Source organism: Pan paniscus, chromosome 6, assembly GCF_029289425.2.
Source record: "Pan paniscus chromosome 6, NHGRI_mPanPan1-v2.0_pri, whole genome shotgun sequence".
Taxonomy (NCBI): Eukaryota; Metazoa; Chordata; class Mammalia; order Primates; family Hominidae; genus Pan; species Pan paniscus.
Genome location: NC_073255.2, coordinates 166,675,874 through 166,702,110, shown reverse-complemented (window position 1 = coordinate 166,702,110; position 26,237 = coordinate 166,675,874). Strand labels below are relative to the sequence as shown.

The window sequence follows — 26,237 nt, the reverse complement described above, 5'->3', positions numbered from 1 at the left end:
TGGATAAGATCTGAAAAATTTTTTTTTTGTTTTGTTGGTCTTTTGCATTTGGCAGTACTGCTTGTGGCAAGGTTGTATCATTAACTGTGTTGATTATTCCATAAGCCAAGGAGACAATTGTGGGAACTCTCCTTAGTAAATCCCTCGTTTTAGGAGCATAGCATTTCCAGTTTAGGGGAATTTGTATTTTGCTGAACATTTGAATTTGACTAAAGGGAATACTGGGTTTATATGACAGGCTCATTAGGGATAGATTGAGGAGGAGAGGGTAGAAAGGGAGAGAAAAGCTAAAATTAAGCGCCTATTTTTCATGTATATTTTTTATTTTATTTTTGAGACTGAGTCTCACCCTATCACCCAGGCTGGAGTGCAGTGATGTGATCTCGGCTCACTGCAACCTCCACCTCCCAAGTTCAAGCAATTCTTTTGCCTCAGCCTCCTGAGTAGCTGGGACTACAGGCATGCATCACCATGCCTGGGTAATTTTTGTATTTTTTAGTAGAGATGGGGTTTCACCATATTGGCCACGCTGGTCTCGAACTCCTGACCTCAGGTGATCCACCCGCCTAGGCCTCCCAAAGTGTTGGGATTACAGGCGTGAGCCGCTGCGTCTGGCCAGTTTTTTATGTATATAGACAAAATGCAGTCTTACACATTTTACATGTTTAACCTGTCTAATCCTCAGAGAAATCCTATGAAATGCTGTTTTCCCAATTTGCAAAGAGAAAACAAAGACTCAGGGAGTAAATTGACATTATTTTGGCTAGGCTCAAAAACTCAGTAAATGGCATTCCTGGGATTTGAACGGCCGTCTCTGAATCCAAAGCTCATGCATATCTTCTTACAAGAGTATATATTACCTCCTCCTAAACTACCAGAATTATTATGTATATTTTATCAATGTCATGCCAAATTTTGGTAACACTTTAAGTGGCATATGCCTGGGGTGTTATTGGTAATTCTGCCAGATACTGTAAAGCCTGTGTAATTTCCTTTACCGTCCACCTTAGCATCGAGAGTAAACATGAGGTTACGATCCTGGGAGGACTTAATGAATTTGTAGTGAAGTTTTATGGACCACAAGGAAGTAAGTACATGTGTTGGTATGTGTTCTTCTATTACAGTTTTTTACTCTGTTTCTTAATAGAATATCAAAGACAGATGGTAGCATGCGTAGTTTCTGAAAAGCAAGTTTAGTTGGACTGCAGAACCAGTGAGGAAATCTTTCTCTTATCACAATCACTTTATATACAGTCGTCCCTTGATATCTGCAGGGGATTGGTTCCAGGACCACCTCATACCAAAATCCACAGATGCTCAAGTCCCTTTATAAGATGACATAGAATTTGCATGTAACCTACACACATCCTCCCATGTCCTTTAAATCACATCTAGATTACTTGTAATAGCTAACGCAACGCAAATGTTATGTAAATAGTTGTTATACTGTATTTTATTTATTTATTTATTTATTAAGTGATGGAGTCTCACTCTGTCACCCAGGCTGGAGTGCAGTGGCACGATTGTGGCTTACCGTAACCTCCACTTCCTGGGTTCAAGCAATTCTTCTGCCTCAGCCTTCGAAGTAGCTGGGACTATAGGTGCCTGCCACCACGCCCAGCTCATTTCTGTATTTTAGTAGAGACAGGGTTTCACCATGTTGGCCAGGCTGGTCTCGCACTCCTGACCTCAGGTGATCCACCTGCCTCAGCCTCCCAAAGTGCTGGGATTACAGGCATGAGCCCCACCGCACTTGTCCTTTTTGGTATTTTTTTTTGTGTTATTTTTAATTTTATTGTTATTTATTATTGTTTGGATTTTTTTTCTCTAATATTTTTGATCTGTGGTTGGTTGAATCCAGGGGTGTGGAACCTGCAGATATAGAGGGCTGACTGTAGTTTTCTCTTTATCTCTATGTGACAGTACTAGACATGAATTGTAAATTCTGGGTTTTGTTATGGATGGCCACGTGGATGGTTTCCAGGAAATGTTTTTTGTTGTTTTCTTTTTGGCCTTGGAGGGGGGATGAATATGGGGTTTATTGAGATAGGAGGGAAAGTAACATGGCTATTACTTACCAAATAATTGAATAGTGTTTAGTACTTTTGAAGAATCAAGTAAATTGCAGAATGAATCTGCTTATTTTTTAACTCTGGATCTTTCCAAGAAAAGTATCTTAATCTGAGCGTGGTACACCTATTGATTGTAGTAGGTCCCTGACTCTTGAAGGAATTAATTTGGAAGGTTTTCAGAAGATTAGGGGATAATGTTTAATTTACACTCAGATTTATTTTCTAATTTGGAGATGTAGTTCTGATGAACATTTTTACTTTTATTTCAGCACCATATGAAGGCGGAGTATGGAAAGTTAGAGTGGACCTACCTGATAAATACCCTTTCAAATCTCCATCTATAGGTATGTTACTACTTGGTTTTTCTCCTTAGAGAGTTTTGAAATCTAAGGGGGAAAAATCTTACATTTCAGGGGAGGTAATTAATGCCAGAAATGGCTGCCTAATTGAATTTTTCCTTTTTTGGCTTTGGTTAATTAATCAGTGACTTTTGGGGGGAACTTCTATAGTGTGTTAGAAGACGTTTAAATATACCCTTTGCATAATTATAATGACCATTACTTTAGATTTTTGTCTTTCAGTGTCAGATTAAACCAGCTTTAAGGCCCCACTGTTCTTTAAGCTGTTAGCAGGAAAATAATAAACATATCTTAAGTCTAATTTTGAATGCCAGATTGCAAGAATGAATGTTATATAGTATGTGTTTTAATCCTATCATTTTCAGAAATTCTCCCTAGATCCTACTTTGCTTTTTTGTTCACTCCAACTCTGGGTACCTTACAATTAAATGACCCTTTGCAGTCTTCCCACCTCCAGTCTTTTTAGCCCCCTAAACAGCAGAAGAAAGAATAGAAACCTCAGTGGGGTTGTACAAAGAGGTACTTTCTCCTCACCTTCATCTCCTTTTACCTTAATGGGTGATGTTATTTACCTGTCACCCCCATTGAGGCACTCAGTGACAGATCTATCTGATTGAAGGTGGACACCTTTAAATATTTGGAGACTGTAGAATGGTAGTAATTTAGTTAATTTAAGCCAGCTTTTTTTTTTTTGCTTCACTTTATACATGTCTAAAATATTATAAAATATTGAACAATTTTAAGTAAGAACAATAAAATTGTAATATATTGAGCATTCTCTGAGAATCAGACTAAGCCTTATGTTCAGAATTGCCAGAGTTCAAACATTTTGCTACTGCTGTGGGCTTTTTTTTTTTTTTTTTTTTTTTTGAGACGGAGTCTCGCTCTGTCGCCCAGGCTGGAGTGCAGTGGCACGATCTCGACTCACTGCAAGGTCCGCCTCCTGGGTTCACGCCATTCTTCTGCCTCAGCCTCCCGAGTAGCTGGGACTACAGGTGCCTGCCACCACACCCGGCTAATTTTTTGTATTTTTAGTAGAGACGGGGTTCTACTGTGTTAGCCAGGATGGTCTCGATCTCCTGACCTCGTGATCCGCCAGCCTCGGCCTCCCAAAGTGCTGGAATTACAGGCGTGAGCCATTGCGCCTGGCTGCTGTGGGCTGTCTTAAGAAGTAATGCCCGATATCCTGGAGTCTAGACCACTCCCCACTACACCCCCACTCCTAACCAGTTGAATCAGAAATTTCTTTCTTGCTATAGGGGCCTCTAAGTTTCAGCGTTGTGAATGGTAAAGTGGGACTGGAGCTATGAGGTGTTGAGCCTTTGAGACAGCCCCCGAGCACATCTGACTTAGCACCTGTATAGGTATAGAAACGTATACGCCCGTACACCTTCTCCTTTTGAGAGGGCTTTTCTGTTGTGTTGTGGTTCCCTGTCCCCAGTTTATTCATCTTCTAACTTTAGGGTGTTTCTGTCTACTCAGCCATTTAAAACTCTTATGTTGGTTAGTGATAGGACTTTAAAGCCTTTATAGAAGTCCATGCAAGTTCATTCAGATACATTTCATAAATACCTGTTTACCTAAAGGCTAAAAACTGGCATGCTAAGTCTAGTTTTGTTAACCCCACATTCCTAGTCAGAAAGGAAACAATAGAGCTTGTTGAAACTAAGAGTGAACTTATAGAAATGCAATTTCATATCCTGTAGAAATGTTATCTCAGACCTTAATGTATTTTTCTAGATAATATGATTATCTCATCATAACTTCCTAGGTAATAATGTCTAAACTTTAGGCATTGCTTGTTTATTAACTAATGACACAAAAAGCCTCCACGCTTTCTTAAATTAATGATGCAATATGAAATTTGGTTGGGACAAATGACTAAGCTAATTTAACTTCTTCATAATTGTTTCTTTTGCCTTTCTGTGTGCTTTCAGGACTTGATAATGCCTACAAATGTGTATCATCTTCTGTTTGGAAAGTAGATTTAGCTGAAATATTTGTACAAGCTGTTCTTGTTTCCTCTAGAGGAAGGTTGCATAAGAGAGTTTCAATCAGTTGTGCGGGGTGACCCATTTTCAGGTCGTCAACAGTGTAATTACTGTTGAGATGTGCTTTAAGCATTCAGAAAGGTTGTGGCTGACTTAGAAAAGGCAAGGATTCCTTTTTGAGTTGTGTAGATAGTTGTAAAATTATACAGAAGGAGGTAAGATCAACCCAATCTCAACATTCTTTTTAAATCTTGCCCCTGTTGTATCTGGGTAGGTGTAGTGTTCTTCCTGAGCCAAATTTTGAGCTTTTAAACAATCAGCTGTGCAAATTTAGATCAAACATCTTTAATGCTTGGCTCTTGGAATTTTGCAGGGTCTATGTACTTTGTTCTATTTTGTGTGTTTGTGTATGGATGTGTATTTTAATTGTATAAATGACCCATATCCATTAGAGCAATGTAAGAAAATCTGTAAGCCAAAGTAAAGAAAAATCAAAATGTCTCATAATCTTATCCCTTAAAGGGTGTCATTATTTACATTCTGGAATATGCTCTTTAAGACATTTCTCTCTGAATATTTAAATATATATATTCAGTATAATGTGATATGCTCATCTTTGGGACACTCTCCAAATATAGTTTTAGAGGGCTGTCAGTAGTTACATGATTGCATGAGATGTCCCTTTAAAACAATTTGCATCTATAAATGAGTGGGTATTCTAAATAGTGGCATAGCTACTTTTTGGAAAGAAAAGGAATATAGGTAGACACCTTGGGAGGTTATGAACTTACTCTTATGATGCCATTATTGTTTCAAACACTGAGCTCTTTTTTTTGGAATTTTACTTCTGTTTCAGTATCGTAAATGATGGCAAATCTTGATGCTTTGAAGCTGGATGTGAATTTTTGAAATAGCTAACAGTCATTTAAGCCCAAAGAATAAGATGAATGGAGAAACGAGTAATATCAATTGGGGTATAAAACCGGCCCTCTAGGCACTTTGAAAAGAGTAAAAGATATAAAACTCCTTTAATCAACTATAACATCGCTGAATATTTGCATAATTTTCCAGAGAGACTGCTTTGAGATGAATCATATTTGAATCTTTTTCTGATTTACTTGAAAATTCAGACTTTCATATTTTTCATTCAGAAACATTAGTTACTAGAGTGCTTAGCAATACTGCTGGGTGTTACTGTGTAGGAGTTAGGAGAGTGTGATTGGTCAGTGGACTGGTTATCAGGGTAGAGAAGTTCTGGCCCTGGTTCTCCTTGACCATGAGAGAGATATGCAGCTGACCCATTGTTTTCTCTGCTAGAAAATGAGATACTAGAATTAAACAGATTCTGCATGTTTGATATGACCAGTGTATTAAAACTCGGGGTACCTGGCATCCTGCTGGACATGACGAAGGCTACAGAAGATCTTTACTGGTTAGGAGAGAAGAAGAATGTAAATAAAATACTACGTGTACTTAATGGCATGGTTCCATTGTTTTTTAGGAGAGGTGTGAGTCAGCACCTCAATTTAGAAGAGAGAGCGTAAGGAAGACATAAGTTTCTACAAGAAAGATTGTCTTCACAAAAGCTTCAGAGTTGTTGAGGTGTGCATGAGGACTTTAGAGATACTCATTCAGAACCCCAAGTAATCCCCAGTTCATGAAGATTTTGTTTTATGCAAAGAAATTGCTGCAGAGACTGCCATAGCTCACACTTCTCGAGGTTCACAGTTTTTAGCCTTTGATACTTGTGCTCAGCTGTTAAGTGAAAGCTTTCACCAAAACAGACTTGCAGTTACAGTGTGGGTGAAATAAAGATGAATGATCTCATAGAAGAGGGTAATACAGAGTAATTTTTAATGAAAAAAAATAAGCAGAGGATACAAAATGGTTTTATGTCTAATCCAAAAGAATGCAGATTAAAACGAAAGTACAGTATATGATTTGTCAAACTGGCAGATAAAACAGTGTTGGAAAAGGTATTATGATATAGCCAGTCTACCACTATGTATTGCTTGGTAAATATTTTATATCCTTCAAATAATTTTATTTAAAAAGTTAAAAATTAAAGAAATATTTAGAAATGTGCACTGTCAAAAGAATACATAAATTTTAGTGTTATAATACTTAAAAGTCAGAAGCAACCTAAATGACCCAGTCGGTGATAAAGTAGCTAAGTGATAGTGCATCTTAGTGGATATAATGTTTTACCCATTAATCATGTTTTAACACCTCTTTGAAGGGACACACAGGAAAATGTTTTTTATATAGTACAACTCTAATTTTTTCCTATACATTTCACATTTGAATGCCAAACTATTGATGTTATCCATAGCTGTTCAGTTAAAGGAGACTAAAAACATACTTTTCTGTAATTTCCAAATAGTCTACAATGTTTGCTTTTATTATAAAAGTAAATATTTTTAAACATATTGCAAATGTATGTCTTTTGACTGTCCTGTCTGTATCATTGTCTGAGTCTACACTTTGCTGTCTTTTGCTCTAGAAAGCCATCAGGCTTGGCCAGAATCCCCTGTGGTAGCTTGCTCAGGACCTGCCTAACCCACGTGTTTCCCAGCAGCCTCCCTTCTTTTTTCCTTTAAATTTTAATTATGTGTGTGTATAAGTGCACACACTGTTTTCCTTCCTTTGTTTTCTGCTTAGAGTTTAGAGTTTAGTCCATCTCAGATACTGTCTTTACGCACAACTTTCTTCACTTCTTTCTTCCCCCTTTTTCTCTTCTCTTGGGTGGTTACCTCAAGCACTTCTCACCTTTTTCTTTTCTGCCTGACTCTTCCACTTCCCCCTTCTGTTGTTGCATTTTTCTCTTCATATGAACTGAAAAATGCCCCTCTTTAGAGCTAATAATCATAATGGGGATACTTTTGATAAGCCTAAGCCAAGGAAAAAAAATATAAAAGTCTTCTAATAAAAGATACAGGGCCGGGCGTGGTGGCTCACGCCTGTAATCCCAACACTTTGGGAGGCCGAGGCAGGTGGATCATGACCTCAGGAGATTGAGACCATCCTGGCTAACACAGTGAAACCCCGTCTCTACTAAAAATACAAAAAATTAGCCGGGCGTGGTGGCGGGCACCTGTAGTCCCAGCTACTCAGGAGGCTGAGGCAGGAGAATGGCGTGAACCTAGGAGGCGTAGCCTGCAGGGAGCCAAGATCGCGCCACTGCACTCCAGCCTGGGCAACAGAGCGAGACTCTGTCTCAAAAAAAAAAAAATTATATATATAAAAAAAATTAAATTCAGGGCTTATAGCCACTAAAGATCTTGCAACATCCAGAAGTTCTCTTCTGGATCTATTATATTCTCCTTCATATCATATCTACTTTACTTAAACACTAGCATTCCAGATAAAATTAAGACGTCATTTTATCTTACATTTAAATGATTATTGGCTACTATTAACAGAATTGTATCCTAATTTCAGATAGAACTATAGAATATTTTAGAATCTTTTGTAAATAACTTTAAGAGCAGCCTAGGAACCCTGTCATCATTTATACTTCTTAAAAATTAGAAAACTGTGTTATAAGGTACAGGTAACAAGTTTAGAAACCAATTTGTGAAATGCTACCGATCTATATCTACGTATTTTCAGTGAGGAGGACCCTCTACTAGGAGCAGGCTGTATGCATTGCCTCTGGGTTGCAATTTGATGATACCAAAGCTGGGAAGGTAAGAGAAATGGTTGAGAACAGGATTCTGGAGGGACTGCTGAATGGTTTGCTGAATGTTGGTAGAATGATCAGGTATTAAACCAGCAAGCTCGTGCTGCCATAGAACTTGATGTGAGGCCGAGCACAGTGGCTCATCCTGTAATCCCAGCATTTTGGGGAGGCCGAAGCGGGCACATCACTGGAGACAAGGGGTTTGAGACCAGCCTGAGCAATATGGAGAAACCCCATCTCTAAAAAAAAAATACAAAAATTAGCTGGGCATGGTGGTGTATACCTTTAGTTCCAGCTACTCGGGAGGCTGAGGTGGGAGAATCACTTGAGCCCAGGAGGCAGAGGTTGCAGTGTGCTGAGATAGCGTCACTGCACTCCAGCCTGGGTGACAGAGTGAAACCGGTCTCAAGAAATTAAAAAAAAAAAAAAAAAAAAAAAGAATTTGATGTTAGTGGCATGAAGCAAGAACTTGCCAAACCCATTTGAGTAAATGGAGACAAAATGAAAAAGTCATGGGCAATACAATAGTTAAAATACTCTGAGCTGGCTGGGCGTGGTGGCTCATGCCTGTAATCCCAGCACTTTGGGAGGCTGAGGCGGGTGGATCACGAGGTCAGGAGATCGAGACCATCCTGGCTAACACAGTGAAATGCTGTCTCTACTAAAAAATACAAAAAATTAGCTGGGCATGGTGGCGGGCGCCTGTATTCCCAGCTACTTGGGAGGCTAAGGCAGGAGAATGGCGTGAACCCGGGAGGCGGAGCTTGCATGAGCCAAGATCGCGCCACGGCACTCCAGCCTGGGCAACAGAGCGAGACTCTTGTCTCAAAAAAAAAAAAAAAAATACTCTGAGCTATATTAATGGCCTTTAAAATTGGGTCAAACTATCAGGATGGTTTAGGTTGCCCTGTTCCACTAGACTAGACAGCCTGTCAGAGTTCCTCTTAAATCTCCTAGTCTGACATATACTCTGATAACCAGTGTGCCATAATTCTTTTTTTTTTTTTTTTTTTTTTTTTTGAGACGGAGTCTTGCTGTGTCACCTAGGCCAGAGTGCAGTGGCAGCACCATTGCAGCTAACTGCAACCTCCGCCTCCCGGGTTCAAGCAATTCTCCTGCCTCAGCCTCCTGAGTAGCTGGGATTACAGGCATGCTCCATCATGCCCTGCTAATTTTTGTGGTTTTTAGTAGAGACGGGGTTTCACCATGTTGGCCAGGCTGGTCTTAAATGCCTGACCTCAGGTGATCCACCCACCTTGGCCTCCCACAGTGCTGAGATTACAGGCGTGAGCCACCGCGCCCAGCCAATATATATATATATTTTTTTTATTCATGCAAGTGATAAAGGGAACTGCATTAATCTTTTTCATTGTCAGAATAATAGACTGTTCAGGCATTATACATTTTTTATTTCACTCTGGCCAGAAATGACCTCACACTATTTTTGGAGTGGAGGTTTATAATATGGCATGACTAAACTACCTATAGAACTTAGAATACTTACCATTTTATCTTATGTCTTCCTAGATGGAATCATTCTAGAGTTACTCCCTCAAGAACTAGCATGAGTAACTTCATTGAGCAGTATTTAAGCAGGGATGGGCCAGTATTTGGAGTAGAGAGGAGTTTGTCATTCACAAGAGGTTTCAGGTTAGTCATTTAACAAAGGCCTACTTTTGTACCACTGTATTTTCACAAATAAAATGAATTCTGGGACTGGGCACGATGACTCATGCCTGTAATACCAGCACGTTGGGAGGCCGAGGCAGGAGGTTCACTTGAGGCCAGGAGTTCGAGACCAGCCTCACCAGTATGGTGAAACCCTGTGTCTACTAAAAAATATATATATAAAAAGTAGCCGGGCATGGTGGCGTGTGCCTGTAATCCCAGCTACTCGAGAGACGGAGGAAGGAGAATTATTTGAACCCAGGAGGCAGAGGTTGCAGTGAGCTGAGATGGCGCCGCTACACTCCAGCCTGGGCGACAAGAGTGAGACTCCGTCTCAAATAAAATGAATTTTGGGGCTGGGGAGGCAAAATTCCATTCAGATCACCTATGTACTTCTCTAATAACCGTGGTTATGACTTTAGTCCTGTCCCAAACAGTTACATAATGGCTACTCTGTAGTGATCTATATCTTTTTTATTTTTATTTTTTTTTATTTGATACAGAGTCTTGTTCTGTTGCACAGGCTGGAGTGCAATGGCACAATCTCAGCTTACTGAAACCTCTGCCCCCCGGGTTCAAGTGATTCTCCTGCCTCAGTCTCCCGAATAGGTGGGATTACAGGCATGTGCCAACACGCCAAGCTAATTTTTGTATTGTAGGAGAGATGGGGTTTCACCATGTTGCCCAGGCTGGTGTCGAACTCCTGACCTCAGGTGATCTGCCTGCCTTGGCCTCCCAAAGTGCTGGGATTACAGGCGTTAGCCAACGTGCCTGGCCAATGATAAGTATCTTTTGAATTCCAGTAGAGAGAAACAAGGTTCTAGTAAGTAAGGAAGGTTTTGTAAAAAAATAAAGAGATAATGCTATGAGAATATAAGCCATTGTTAAAAGCTCTTTTACTGGTGTTCTGAAAATAACATTTTTCAAAAATTATGTCTGGCAGCTGAGGCTTTGGCTGTGGCCTACATCATCCTTCCAATCAGTTTCACAAAGTTATTGGATACCTACTGCAAGCTGGGCGTTATTCTGGGTGCTGTAGATACAGAAGTGAACAAATTGCTCTCTTAATACTTTATGTTCTTTTGGAGTGCGAAGATAAAGCAAAATTTAAAACTTCTGATAGCTTTATGCAGAGAATTAATGGATAGAATAGGTACCTTGGATCAGATATTCAGGAAGGGTCTGACAAAGTAAATTTAAGCTGAGACTTAAAAAGATTAAAAACAAAACAAAACAAAACAAAAACCAGCCCTGATCCTCCAAAATCAGGGGTAAGAGCTTTCCAGGCAGAAGAAATTTTGAGTACAAAGGCCCCAGCCTGGAAAACTGGGTAAAATGTGAGGTGTGTGACACACGGGCCAAGCGGCAGGCAGGGTTGAGTTCACAGACCGCTTTGTAGGCCAGGTTAAAGGCTCAACTTTCATTTTAAATGTAATAGAAAGATTACATAGTTTTCAGCAGGGGAGTGAAAGGTCTGATTTTGTTTTTTAATGATCATTCTACTGCTGTGGGGCAAGACACAGTGACGGGATAGAAGCACAGTTATAAATGCTTTTGTAGCCGGAGATGCTGGTGGCTTGGACAAGGCTGCCAAGGTCAAGAAACTTTGTTCTAGACATACACTGCTCTGAAGAAATGTGGCTCCATTAAGGAAATCATCCAAGCTGGACTGCAGTGGCATAATCGTGGCTCACTGCAGCTTGGACCTCCTGGACTCCAGGCATGGGCCACCACGCTTGGCTAATTTTTCTGCATTTTTTGTAGCCATGGGTTTCACCATGTTGCTCAGGCTGGTCTTGAACTCCTATACTCAAGCGATCTGCCCACATTGGCCTCCCAATGTGCTGGGACAGCAGGTGTGAGCCACCATGCCTGGCCTGTTTTTAATTTTTAAATGGAAGATTCTGAAGGATTTTAAAGTGCTTATTGTAGAGAGATGTTTAGAAAAGGGAGAGCTTGGTGATGCTGGAGTTGGGAAGAGAATTGCAGGAGCACCACCATTGAGAAGGAAGGAGGGAGCAGGATCAGAACCCAGAGGCCTGGTGTTTCAGAAGAGGGGAACATGTGTGCAAGCTGTTGAGGCAGGGAGAAAGAGTGTGTGTGCAGGGAGGAGTTTAGAAATTTTTATGGAAAATGAAGGATCCTGCCAATTGGCTTTCATCTTCTCAAAGAAAAGGGAAAAGGCTATTTAGTGAAAGAACTAGAGGAGAGAGTTAGGGGAACAAAGGGAGAGAAAGAAAGTAGATTTGCAGGATTGTGGTAAAATGTAACAGTCATGGGAGACTGGGGGAGCGACCCACTAGAGAAAGGGGAAGGGAAGATTGTAGGTGATGCTGAGTCCAAGAAAGGCTGTTGAGCATGTTTAGATAAACTGGTATATATTTGTTTACTTATGTCTCTCCTCCCTGCCAGCTCAGTAGATGTGAACTCCATGAAGGCAGCCCCTGGGTCTGTTTTGCTACCACCACCCCTGTCCTCCCAAATACTCACTACTCAGGGCCTGATACAGTGCCCTTTCTGCAGAAGAATATTCGTGTGAGTGAATGAATGCCTACCTACTGGTACCCTCAAGTCCAAGTTGAGCAAATGTGAATGATGCTTCCTGTGGTAGATTTGCTAGATGGGCATTTTGGAGGGGAGAGGACAGGGGATTTGCAGAGGATTGCTTGAGAGTGAGGATGGTGATGGCTCTTAAATCTTAAGCTGAGTAAGAAGCCAGTGAAGATAAGAGGGCTGGTAGTTGGGAAGAAAATGGGAGAATCTGTGGATTACAGTTAACAGGTGAAAGAATTAATGATTCCTGGGGTGGGAAGCTTTTGGCAAGGACAGGGGATTGGTAGGATAGGAGATGTCTAAATTTGTGATTGTGGAGGTAAATATGTAATTGTGGAGGGAATGACAAAGGTCAGGGTATGTCCTGGGGAGCATGAAGTGGAATGGAATAGAAGAAAGGTCACTGAGGAGAAGCTTAAGAAACAAGCCGGGCACCGTGGCTCACGTCTGTAATCCCAGCACTTTGGGAGGCCGAGGCAGGCGGATCACCTGAGGTTAGGAGTTCAAGATCAGCCTGACCAACATAGAGAAACCCCGTCTCTATACTAAAAATACAAAATTAGCTGGGCATGGTGGCACATGCCTGTAATCCCAGCTACTCAGGAGACTGAGGCAGGAGAATCGCTTGAACCCGGGAGGCAGAGGTTGCAGTGAGCCGAGATCGCGCCATTGCACTCCAGCCTGGGCAACAAGAATGAAACTCTGTCTCCAAAAAAAAAAAAAAAAGAGACCCGGGTGTCAGGAGTATGGTCTGTATTGTCACCAAAAATGACAGGAGTTGGGGCAGAGAGCAACTTGGGGGCCAAGCCAGGTGCTGAAGTTCTCAGAGAAGCCAGTGGTCAAATGGGCCCTTTTAATGTGAAAACTGCTGTGAGCAGGCTGTAATGTCTAAATTCATTTACCTTCATCTTGCTATTAGCCAGAGTAAAAATAGTACAGTTAGCTTTCCCACCCCATTCCCCAGGCTGCCACCTCTAAGGATAACCCTGCTTTTGCATGTGCTTGTTACAATCAGAGGACTTGTCCATTTCTTTCTTGAAGTTGACTTAATGCCAGTTTTAATTCTGCCTTTGACAGCTCATTATTATATAATCTTTTCATTTGCTATTTAAAACTTCCATCACACTTGCTGCCTAGGTTAGTTCCTACTCTGTATTGGGTGACCTCTAGCTTTTGAGCTGGTTATTCTGACATCTTTTTGGCATTAAATCTATTTCTTTCCCTTTAGGATTTGGTGTCATAATGAAAACAAGTATTTTTGGCTTCCTTTTTCTTTAAACTGAAATTCTTTTGAAAACAACAAAAGCAATGTCTTAGTTCTTTTTAGAAACCTGTTCACGGTTTGAGATTTGCTTATATTCCTGGTGTTGGTGAAAACTGTGTTGTTAGTGGAAGTTTAGAGATTATGACATCCAATTTGCCTGATTTTAAGGATGGGAAAAAATGAGGCTGAGATGTATGACTACTCACTAGTTGCAGAGTCCATCTTCTGGCTTCCAGTTTAGTGTGTGTGCGCTTGTTTTTTAACTATACCAAATGCAGTCAGGATTTTTTTTTTTTTAATCTAATTTTTGCTTGCACATCAAGAAAGGATGGTCTTCTTAATAATAAATATGGGGCACATGTTCTCAGGACCTCCTGGGGCTGTGTCACACAAATAATAAATATTAAAAATAAAAATTATAATTGTATTTTCCATTTCTAGTGTGACAGAGTTATGGGAAACATATGTAAATCATAATATCCTCTCATGTTCTTCACACTTGTAAGAGCATTAAGAGATGGACACATAGGGTAAATATCAATCAGTTTTAGGATGAAGACAGTAAGATGAAATTACTTGTTCATTTAACTTATTAAGCTAATTCTAACATTACTGCATGCTTACTGTATGCCAGTTACTGTTCAAATGCTTTACATATATTAACTCATTTAATCTTCACGATTAATGTTGTGTGGATACCATTATTTAACCTAGTTTTAGGAATAAGGGAACAGAAAGGCAAAGAGATGAAGTAGATTGCCCCAGAGGCTCACACAGTGGCATTTAGGCATTCTGACTGGAGCCTGGTCCTTTTTAAAAAATGTATTGTTACATCAGTTACACATATTTTTGGGGTACATGTGCTATTTTGGTACATATATGCAATACGTAATGATCAAAACAGGGTAATTGGGATATCTGTCACCTCAAACATTTATCTTTTGGAGCCTGATCTTTTAACTACAACTTTAAGAGTGGTAGAGAATTGTAGTTGGATCTTGTGAGTTCAAGTCCAATGTATTCTGTACTGTATTGTCTCTGACCATGAAAATAAGTACTGCCTGAACCCAACAGTGTGGTTATATGAATGACCCAGCGATCGAAAGATAAACTATGAAAACAAAACAGAAGTTAGTCTCCCAAAAATGAAACCAAAGGAAAGTAGGCCAGAGGTTTTGATAATCCACTAGGTTGGTAGAAGGGTTATGCTATTGAAAGATAACACTTCACCTTTTCTTAGTTATAAATGACCTTTTCTTATCCATCTAGCCCATTCCTCAGACTCTATATTACCAGAGAGAAAGGAAGAAACAGAAAAGAGGACCCCTTGTTGAGTTTAGATCTCCTGAACACACACAGGATCAGTTCAGAAGTTCCCATGACACAGGGCATTGAGAGTGAGCTCCTTGCCTGGTTCCTCACCCAAGAAGAGACAGGCCCAGGTCCATCTCTCCTGAGTAGGAAAGGCTCAGATTTCTGAAGAGATTTCTACCCGGGCACAGGCTGCCTCAGGTGGGGCCTGGCTGTCTGAGGTAAGATGAAAATCTATCAGATTGTGGACTCCTGCACACAGCTGGCCAATGTCTGTCACTAGTGGAGCTGGCAGCACCCCGCCGCCCCCCCCCCACCCTTACTCAATTGGAACACCCCAACTCTGGTCACCCTGTGTGCTAGGAACAGAGATCCAAGTTATTACCCTTAAATAATTTATAGTCTGAGATACTGCAGGGGAAGATGAGATTCAGTCTTTAATAAGAATATTTTAAACAATTATACCTACTGAAAAAATAGAATTAATCAGTTTGGTTGTGAACAGTCTACTTTATGTGGGCAGTTGTTCTGAAGATAGACAATCAGAATGACTTAATGTATTCACTTAACTGTTTTCTCACAGGAATTCATAAGCTTATAATGCAATTGCATCAGCCACAGCTGTCTGAACCACCTTAGCCTAGGCTTATTTTATCCCTGGGATGTAGCTGCTGTTTTGGCCTTTGGTGATCTTCACCCGTTTACCGTAGGGTGGATTTACCTTGATTCACAAGTCGTTTGTTTAACCTCTCCTTTTGTCAAGATAATTCTGACAGGTGAAATTTCTGGTGATTGGCCCAAAGTATTTCATCTACCCACAAATTTGATCATTAATATCCTCTCAAATAAAGGGAACAAAGATGGAAAAATAGGTGAAGCTTGGCCTCATTTATTTACATATTGACCCCAATGTCAGAAGTTACTCAGAAGTGTGTACAACTCTGTATAGACCCCTTCCTGGGACTGGACACAGAGGCTGAAATAAAAACCAGTTTTTCAGCATGACTTAGCACAATGTTATTTATTTTCACTGCCTATTAGCCTATGGGTCATGAGATTTGTTATTCTAGAGCAGTTGAGTATTGGAGTGGAACAAGCAAAAGCAAGGCATATTTTTCTGTTGTAATCTGTACTTTTTATTTTTTAAGATATGTAATAATAGTTTTACATTAAGTGTGATTTGGATTCCTTCTCCAGAATTATAAATTACCTAATTCCCTTCTGCTAAAAGATGCAGGACAGAGAAGGGTAAGCATTTTAGCTGGACATTTATTCCTGTTGTACGATCCTCCCCATCCCCTTTAACGAGTGCTAGAACTACGCCAGAGAATAACTGTCCAAAAAACTTAAGGAGTTCTGATTTTAATCTGGTCAAATCACTGAAATATGTTGTTAGAAAATGTCTGGTAGTGGCCGGGCACGGTGGCTCACTCCTGTAATCCCAGCACTTTGGTAGGCTGAGGTGGGTGGATCACGAGGTCAGGAGATCAAGACGATCCTGGCTAACATGGTGAAACCCCATCTCTACTAAAAATACAAAAAAATTAGCTGGGTGTGGTGGTGGGCACCTGTAGTCCCAGCTACTTGGGAGGCTGAGGCAGGAGAATAGCTTGAACCCGTGAGGTGGAGGCTGCAGTGAGCCGAGATCGCCACTGCACTCCAGCCTGAGTGATAGAGTGAGATTCTGTCTCAAAAAAAAAAAAAAAGAAAAGAAAAAGAAAATGCCTGGTAGTGAATAAAATCTTAAATCATGAAGATTAAAAATAACCTGCTACTTCTACTTATGTTGCCATAAAAGCAGTTTTCAAAATATGTTCTCTTAATATATCTTGAAAATAGTTCCTGGTCTAATGGAAACAAAGTGTTGGGAAAATTCCCTTGTTGCAGACATATTCATTAATGTGATGATAGCATTGCCAAAAGGAAGGAGAACATGCCAGGGCCAACTCACACAGTCCTGAGAACATTCCTTTTCCGAATTTCTGGCCCGTTCTTTCTCTGTCTCCCCCCTCCTTGTCCAGGAGTTCCATTGTTGGCATCATTATCCAGAATGTAAATGGCTTTGCCAGAAACACTGCCCACAGCTTGTCTAAGAACAAATGTCAAGGAGATATGCTCTTTTCCATGTATTTGCTTTGGATATTTTTCTAACAATTAAGCCTGAGGGCCAGGTGCAGTGGCTCACGCCTGTAATTCCCCACACTTTTGGAGGCTGAGGTGGGTGGATCACTTGAGGTCAGGAGTTCAAGACCAGCCTGGCCAACATGGTGAAACCCTATCTCTACGAAAAAATACAAAAATTAGCTGGTTGTGGTAATCCCAGCTACTTGGGAGGCTGAGGCAGGAGAATCTCTTGAACCCAGGAGGCGGAGGTTGCAGTGAGCAGGGTGCTGCACCACCACACTCCTGCCTGGGTGACGAAGTGACCTTATCTCAAAAAAACAAAACAAAACAAAAAAAACACCTAGTATTGGAAGAGATCATTTTAGTTTAGAAAGTAGAAAGTTTCTTGATAGAGTTGGTCTGGTTGTGTTCATCCCTCAAAGGCAAGGTTATAAACTGTTTCTGCCTACTTTAGAAGAGTCAGAGGGCTTGTTTTGTGGCTCTTTATGGTATTTTATCATGTTGGTGGTTTTGTATTCTCTAGAAAATTTCTGTACCTAGAAATGCTGCCTTACAGAATTAATTTCCTTTAAGGACTTAACTCTTGGATATTTCCCCATAATTCCTCTGTTCTCAGAGTGCTTGCCATTGTTATTAAATGCTAGATTTTTAGAGCTGATAGGGCCTTCAGAAATAGAATAAGAGTGGAGATTTGGGAGATCATATAGTTCAACTATTTGTCTTCGTAGGTAAAGAAACAGACCCCACAAGGTGAAGTGACTTGCCCAGGGCCTGCAGTTGATTAGTTGGGGCTAGAACCCATGTCCCTGTTTAGTACTTTGCTTTGTGGTGTGATTCTGCCCTCTGTCCTAGTGCTCAGATGGTGTTCTATACTTAGCAGGGGCACTGGAGACTGAGCTCCAAACCATTTATTACTAAAGCATATGTTTACCAAGTCCTTTTTGGTTCTGTTATTTATTCCTGTACTCAACTAAGCCAAATCTAGATTTAATTGAAAACTGTATAGACACTGTTAATTCCAAGTGTGCTCTCCAGGTCATGTCCAATGAGGGAGGCACCTTAGTCTTTCAGAGACGTTTTGATAAACATTTAAAGCTTACCATAGTTATTTGCTTGACTTAACACCTTTAAATGCCCCGTGGCCTCAGATCGTTGAAGCATAATGCCCTGTAGGATTCCCATTTTGTTTTGCTTGAGATCTGCCATTCCCCAGCACTCAGGTGCTGTGAGCTGATTGAGCTGTTCCCCAACTAGCCTATTTTAGGACACAAGCCATTTGTTAAGCCAAGTATGTGAATATGTCACTGTTCAGGCACTAGTCTCAGTGGCCTCCCCATCTCCCTTGAATAAAAGCCAGTGTCCTTAAAAGGGCCCCAAATGCTGATCACCTCTGTGACATCACTTCTCATTTTCTGCCCCTTTTTCAAATCCCTTCAGTTTCAGGAAAAAACTTCAGAGCATCAGGCAAGCTCCTAATGTGCTTTGCACTTGGCTATTCCCTCTATAGTGACCTTCTCCTCTCCTCTTGGTACCAGGTGGCTCCTCTTTCACCTCCTTCAAAGCAAGTCACTTTCTCAGGAAGTCCCTTCCTGACCATCTCATTTAAAATTGCCACCCCGCCCCAACCTTTCCATTTCTGTTTTCCTCCTTTGCTGTGTTTTTCTCCATAATGCTGGTGACCTTCTAATGTAGGACTTATTTTTTCTAAAGACCTCTCCTTACAGGTATTTCCCCTTAAGTCCTGTGTCTTTGAGTATTGGTTTTAGTTTATTTAAATGAAAACTTCCCAGTGCTTCTCATCTGTAGCCAGCATTGGGAACCTTTGCCATAGATGTTGCTTCATTAGGTGTTAGTTTTGAGAGTTCTCACAGAGGCAGGATTTTAAGTATCAAGAACATATTTTTAATTATTAATAGTAGCTTCAGGCAATATTTTTCATATAGTAGGACCATTCTCTTGCATTAAACCACATAGTGGCTCAGCATTGTTCCCCACTCATCAGAAAGCTTCCCTGCAGTAGTGATAGCAGCATACTCCTATATATAACTGATCTTGAGGACCACGTACTTTATAACCTGAGGTTCCTCTGATTTTAGGGGGAGGGTAATGAATTTGTATTATTTGAACAAGAGTGTTAAGATACGAGATTTCAAATAAAATGGTTGGTTTTACTGGCTTTTTCTTAAAATAGTTCAGCACTAGTTAATGCTTGTGTAATTCAGTCTATTTTAGAATGTTTGATACTATGTATAACTTTTTTTGGAAACGGAGTCTAGCTCTGGCTTCCAGGCTGGAGTGCAGTGGCATGATCTCAGCTCACTGCAGCCACCTCCCAGGTTCAAGCAATTCTCCTGCCTCAGCCTCCTGAGTAGCTGGGACTACAGGTGGGCGCCACATGCCCGGCTAATTTTTGTATTTTCGTTACAGATGGGGTTTCACCATGTTGGCCAGGCTGGTCTCAAACTCCTGACATCAAGTAATCCGTCCGTCTTAGCATCCCAAAGTGTTGGGATTACAGGCGAGAGCCACTGTGGCCAGCTGATACTATGATAACTTTTTATTTAGGAGTTTTTTTAAGCTCAACTATTAAAATTACACATTGTAGAAATGTCAGAGAGCCAAAAGTGCAAGTAGAAATAATGGGAGAATCTTGCAAAGATGACAACCATCCACACCTGTTTTCTTCTAGCCTTTTCCCATTGCTGTGATTCTAGTTCTGGTTCAGGTGTGGTGAGGTGGTGATGAGATTTGAAAAGTGCAGCGGAGAAAATACTACCACCACTAAGAATTCTACACTGTTAACATTTGTACTTACTTTCAGTTTCTTATTTATGTGCATATGTTTTAAACAGAGCAAATAATATAGAAGCACATTGTCCCTTTTTAAAAGAAATATATTAATAGTGTTAAAGTCTTTTTTTTTTTTTTTTTTTAAAGACAGTCTCACTCCGTCACCCAGGCTGGAGTGCAGTGGCGCGATCTTGGCTCACTGCAAGCTCCGCCTCCTGGGTTCAAGTAATTCTCTACCTCGGTCTCCCGAGTAGCTGGGACTACAGGCACACGCCACCACACTCAGCTAATTTTTTATTTCTTTTTACTAGAGACAGGGTTTCACCATGTTGGCCAGGCTGGTCTTGAACTCCTGACCTCAGGTGATCCACCCACCTTGGCCTCCCAAAGTGCTGGGATTACACGCATGAGCCACCGTGCCTGGCCAGATAAAGTCATTTTTAACCACTGTTTCCTGTTCTGTTCCCTTTTCCTATCATGACCCTGGCCCTGTGCCCTAACTGAAACAATTACTTTTGCAAATTTGGTATATGTTGGTTCAGTACAGTTTTCCTATACTTGTTACCATGGAGAATTGGTAGTTGTTTGTTTTAGTTTATTTAAATAACCTCAGCCTGTAAATATAACATCCTGCAACTTAAAAAAAAAACAAAACTCAGCTTTAGATATATACAAGTTGATACACATGGATCTACTTCATTACCCTTGGCTGTATAGGACTCAGGTAGATGGATGTACTCCCCTTTATCCAACCCTATCCCATTGACAGGGTTGAATTTGGCTGTTGGCTTTTATAAATAATATTGCAACAAATACTCTCATGGGGCATCTGGGACATGTGTATTAGTATTTTTCTAAAGTTAATGTAGAATGTTTTTTACCCTAATTTTTCACCTCTTAATACCAAGACATGAACATTTCCCATTATTAAAATGTCTTCATAAACCACATGCTTCTTAAATCTAGACTTTGAAACATCTTTAATTTCCTTAATGAAAAATTAATATTGGACACAAAGATTTTTTTTTCATCAGAGTAACTTAAACACCACATAGGCCCTCTTGATTGTAGTAGATAGAACATTATGCTGTTTCAACACAGAGCATTTAAAAACAAAAGTTAAAAGTGTGAGTGACTAGAGTGGTCTGAGACTGGACTACTTGGACTTGGTATTCTTATCCCCTGTTTTCTACTTCAGGGGAAGTTTCTCAGGTTTTTGGAGACAATCTCTGTAGCGCCTCACTTGAGGCTCCTCCTCCAGTGCCATTTCTCTGCATCTTTCCTGACTCTTCCCGTTTTACTCCGCCTACTGTATCAATACTTTATTCAGATTGCAGGTATTTATTGGTGTCTCTTGTCCCACTGCCACAGTGACCTCCTCAAGAATAGTGAACTGTCTTATTTTTATACCCTATCCAAGCACAATGCCTGCGGTGTAGGTGCTGACCAAATATGTTCTGAATGAATGAGAGAGAGAGAGACTGTGGGGATGGGGGTGATGGAGGGTGGGGGTCGGAGAAGTGGTGGTGATACTCACCTTAATAAGGAACTTCAGATATTGAAAATGTGGAACAGAATGAGAGTCCTAAAAGGAAATGAAGTGATAAGGATGACAAAATGACACCTTTGACAATGGATCTCTGCTTTAGAATATTGCCATTTGCATATATACTGACTGATTGAATAACTGGTTTTATTAATTTCTCCTTGAAGTTCAAATGGCCATATAGCTATTAAAGTGTGTACTTGGTTTGCTAGGAAAAAATTTAAAAACTTAAACCTCCAACAGATATAGCCAACTTAGAGTATTTTTTTTAACTCCTTGCTTGGTTGCCCCAATTTTAATCAAAACTGGGTTTCCCTGAATGAGTAGACTAATGTTAAAGGAAATATTTTGGTCACTGCTTTTAGGAAATCCTTTGTGGTTTGAAGTGGTATTCCTTTAGCATTTCAACAGTTTCATTCATGTTCCGCGCACAGTGCAGCCAAGTGATACCAGTAAGTGAGCGTCAGAAGGAGAAGTTGAAATGCAGAACCTCCAGATTTAGAGCTTGAACAACAAAACTTCTGGGAGAGTGAAGTTTCTTAACTTTTATCATGACACTGGCTATGAACCATTTAGTAGTATAATTTATCTTTGAGCAGTACCTTCATAGCTCAGAAAACAGTTGCTTTAATGATTGTTTTGTATAAGAAGCTGCATTTCTACCAGTTTGCTCATTTGTTAATAGAATGCTGATGTATTCCAAATAATTGGAGCTATCAGGAGAATATAATGTTTATCAGTAACAAAAGATCTAAGGTTGAAAGTAGTGATTTATAAGTATTATCACCTTTTCCCAATACTGAAATTGTTTCCAGTACTGAAATACTTTTATTGTTCTCTGGATACTTTTTGCTGCTAATTAACATCTCTTTTTACAGGATTCATGAATAAAATTTTCCATCCCAACATTGATGAAGCGTAAGTAACTATTTTAAAATGTTTAAATTTTAGCAGCAACTGCTCATGATTAGTGTTTCTCTGTGTTATAAAAAGCCTCGGTTATCTTTTTGGACCTTATCAGGAGGTAGGACTATATGAATGGTCATGTAAATGATAGAATCCAAAGGATATGAGGTTCTCAATCACTTAGTTCACATTCTGCTGTTGTACCACTTAGTTTTTTCCATTGTCGTGACTGGGTCCTTCATTTTTCTTGTTATCCAGCGAACAGTAGTAATATTCCACATCTCACTTCTCTTTTTGTAGACACAGTTCAGAGATCTGTTTTCAGTCTACAGATAGACTATTTTCAGATCTTATAATATTTTCTCAATTCTTGATAGTAAGGCAGAATGACTATAGTTTCATTTCAGTTAATGAATCTTATTTATCCCCTTCTTTCCTTCTAATATTTTATTAATGATACTTTAAAATATTCCAGCATATCCTGTTTTATACTTCTAGTGCTGTTTAGAGTATATTATTGTTTGGGATGCAATTTTAATTTATCATGGCACTAAGTTTTACTGTCTCTCACAAACATACCTAACAGGTTTTTCTGCACCCTGTGGGAGTAGGTTGTATATATACATACATCATGCCCCTTAGTCCTTTAATATTAATATTTTATTGTATCAGTTATCCTAACAAGGATATTCTCTTATCTATCCACAGTATATAGTTGTCAGATTCAGGAATTTAACGTTAATGCAATACTTATTTAATCTACTGCCATATTCCAGTAACTTACTTTTTAGCACTTTTTTCTTTCAGTAAAGGATCCAGTCTAGAATCACACATTACATTTAGTTGTCATGTTTCTTTAAACTGCTTTAATCAGGATTAGTTCCTCAGCCTGCCTTTATCTTTTATAAAATTCACTTTTTAAAATAACATAGACCAGTTATTTTATAGATTGTTCCTCAATTTGTGTTTGTCTGATGTTTCCTGATCATTAGATTCAGGGCATGAACACACTTAAGGCCAGAAAACTACAAAGTAAGATGGTGTCCTTCTTGGGGTATCACATTCAGAGACACACAAGGTCTGTCTGCCCCTTGTGTTCTCAGCACCTGGTTCAGGTGTTGTCTGGTTTCTCCATTGCATAGTTACTATTTTCCCCTTTCAGTCTGTAAGGTGACACTTCAAGACCTGGTACTATTCTGTTCCTCATCATACTTTTCCCCAATTGGGATTCTTTTTTTCACAGATCTATTAAAAGTATTTCTCTTGATAAGTAAAAATTAGTTGCCAGATACATGCAACTAACTTTCTAATTTTTAAAAACATGCCATTCTTTCCATCTGTTTCAGGTCAGGAACTGTGTGTCTAGATGTAATTAATCAAACTTGGACAGCTCTCTATGGTGAGTTTGGCCATGGAATATTTTTTGGAGATGTTGAGACATTGCCTAAAAAAATGTTGTTTGGCTTTTCTTTTCTGGTTTAAGATGTTTTGTTGGTAATGGGAAGGGATTTTTGAGGGACCGACTGGGAAAGTTTGATCAGTGGAAAAAATATTTTCTCTTAAGTACAAATATATCAGTTTAGCTGTGGAAGTTTAAAATGATTTTTTGAGATTCCAAACTTAAGGTATAGTAATACATGTGCACACACATGAATACATGTGCAAACATTTTATATGTATGTATTAGCACATAATATATACATATTTTGGTTTTGGAAAAAACTAAAACTACTTAGGAATGTCCCTCTGAAATGAGAGAGAAATGATATAGTAAGAGGTTTTAGGGGATCATCTTTTCAAAGGCCAAAACCTCCTTATGAAGGAAGAGTAATTTAGCCTTACCTTCAGTGCTGAAATTGACACCCCATCTCTTACAGGGAATCAACAAATGAATTGCCCAGCTCTGCAAAATGCTATGCTGAATATCCCAGAGAGTTATAAAGAGTATCAGGCCTTTCCTCCTTATCACCTGGTTGGGGAGCTGAAAATATTTTAAAATACAGTCATCTCTTGGTATCTGCAGGGGATCAGTTCCCAGACCACCTGCAGTTACCAAAATTCATGCTTACTCAAGTCCCGCAGTCATCCCTGTGAAACCTGCTGACATGGAGGGCTAGCTGTATTTATTGAAAACCACATGTGAATGGACCCATGCAGTTCAAACTGTGCGTGGACCCATGTTGTTCAAGGGTCAGTTGTGTATTTGAAGTTAATTAGAGATACAGCAAATAAATCTGTTTTTCCCTCCACATGTCCAAATCTCAGGCTTCATAGAGTCTACCTACTCCAGTGCTCCTACCCCGTATACTTCCGCTGATTCTCCAGCTGGAAGTAATCTCTGGATACCATTACATTTTATAGCTCCTTTTTTATGGTCCACTTTTACTTTCTACTGTGTATTTGTTGTTTATGCCTATTTTTTTGTGCTACTAGATTATTTCCTATCTTAAGGGCTATCAGGTGTGTGTCTGATTCATCTGTAAGGCCCAGGACTCTTATCACAGTGCCCTTGACCAGTATGGGTTGAAAGAATGAATGGTACAGGTAACCATTGCTGAGAGGCACAAGAAAAGAAGGGAAAGCTCAGTTGAGGCTGAGCTTAACCAGGGATGGCTGCTTCTTGTTGAACTTGTACGACCTTTTAGTGATCTGAGGTAGGTAAGACTTCTTAGTCTAGCCACAATCTGCAAGTTACTTTTGCCAGATATCCTTGAACTAGATTGGTAAATGAGAATCACAGAGAAAGGTTGGTCACCAGCAGAACACAGTTAATCCCTGCCTCCACCTGATTGTGCCATTCAAAAATTATTTTCTCTACCTGGGATATTCCCCCCTGATCTTTGTGTGGTTGGCACCTCCTTCACTCATCTCACATATTACTTCCTCAGAGCAGTTTCCTTTCCCAGCTACTCCATCTGAAATCACACCCCTCCATAGCACAGCACCCAGTTGTATATATATTTTTTAATTTTAAAATTATTTTTTAATACATAGAAACAGAGTTGCACTCTGTTGCCCAGGCTGGAATGCAGTGGTGCGATAATAGCTCACTGCAGCCTTGAGCTCCTAGGCTCGAACAGTCCTCCCATCTCAGCCTCCCCAGTAGCTGGGACTATAGGTGCATACTACCATGCCTGGCTAGTACCCCGTTTTCAATAAGCTTCTAAAACTGGTATTTGTTTATTATTTATCTTATCCCCTTGGATTGTAAGCACCATGAGTGGGGACTTTGTCTTGTTCTCGTCTCTCTCTCTCTATACACACGCACACACACACGTGACTATAACAGTGCCTGGTGCACAATAAGGGTTCGACTATTTGTTGTCTTAATGAGTGAATTAATCATGTCCAGAACTGTTTAACAAGAGAGTTTTAGGGGAGATGATGGCATATAGTTGAGGCAACAAGAAAGAACATACACTCCGAGCTTGATTAAATGGATTCCTTTTAAGATGGTTTTTTTGGTAAAAATGTCTCATGGCAGGCTGCCTGGAATATCTGATGTAATGATGTGTTTTCTTAAACTAAATTCACATTTTAAAAATGTACATATCAAAATACTGCAATCTGGTTCCAATTACAATGAAGTAAATTGATGTTTAGTTTTGCTAAAGCTTTTACCATTGACCAGAGAAGCTTTGTGAAAGATGTTTGCTGACTGTCAAGTACTTCATGTCTCAGAACAGGTTTTTTAAAAAAATAACAGTTTCACTGAATTATAATTCACAGACATGCAACTCACCCATTTAAAGTGTGTAATTCAGTAGTTTTTAATACATTCAGTTATATGCAGCCATCACCACAGTCAATTTTAGAACATTTTCATCACCTCAAAAATAAATGTGTACCCTTTAACTATTCGCCCTAGGCAACCACGAATCTGCTTTTTGTTTCTGTGGATTTGTCTTTTCTGGACACTTCTTAGAAACGTAATTATATAATATGTGGTCTTTTGTGACTGTTTTTTTTTT

At 39.8% G+C, this 26,237-nt stretch overlaps 1 protein-coding gene across 2 annotated transcripts in view; it reads left to right on the top strand.

Moving 5' to 3' along the window:
* The window catches only part of UBE2H (ubiquitin conjugating enzyme E2 H), a 121,025-nt gene that overhangs the window by 70,601 nt on the left and 24,187 nt on the right, over positions 1–26,237 (top strand). Inside the window, exons 2-5 of one of the 2 annotated variants that reach the window (XM_003813487.5) lie at positions 1,011–1,087; positions 2,342–2,416; positions 22,239–22,278; positions 23,613–23,665. In XM_003813487.5, the coding sequence (XP_003813535.1) occupies positions 1,011–1,087; positions 2,342–2,416; positions 22,239–22,278; positions 23,613–23,665 (245 nt within the window). The remainder of the gene's footprint in view (positions 1–1,010; positions 1,088–2,341; positions 2,417–22,238; positions 22,279–23,612; positions 23,666–26,237) is intronic. The other variant, XM_008966038.4, reaches the window with a different exon arrangement.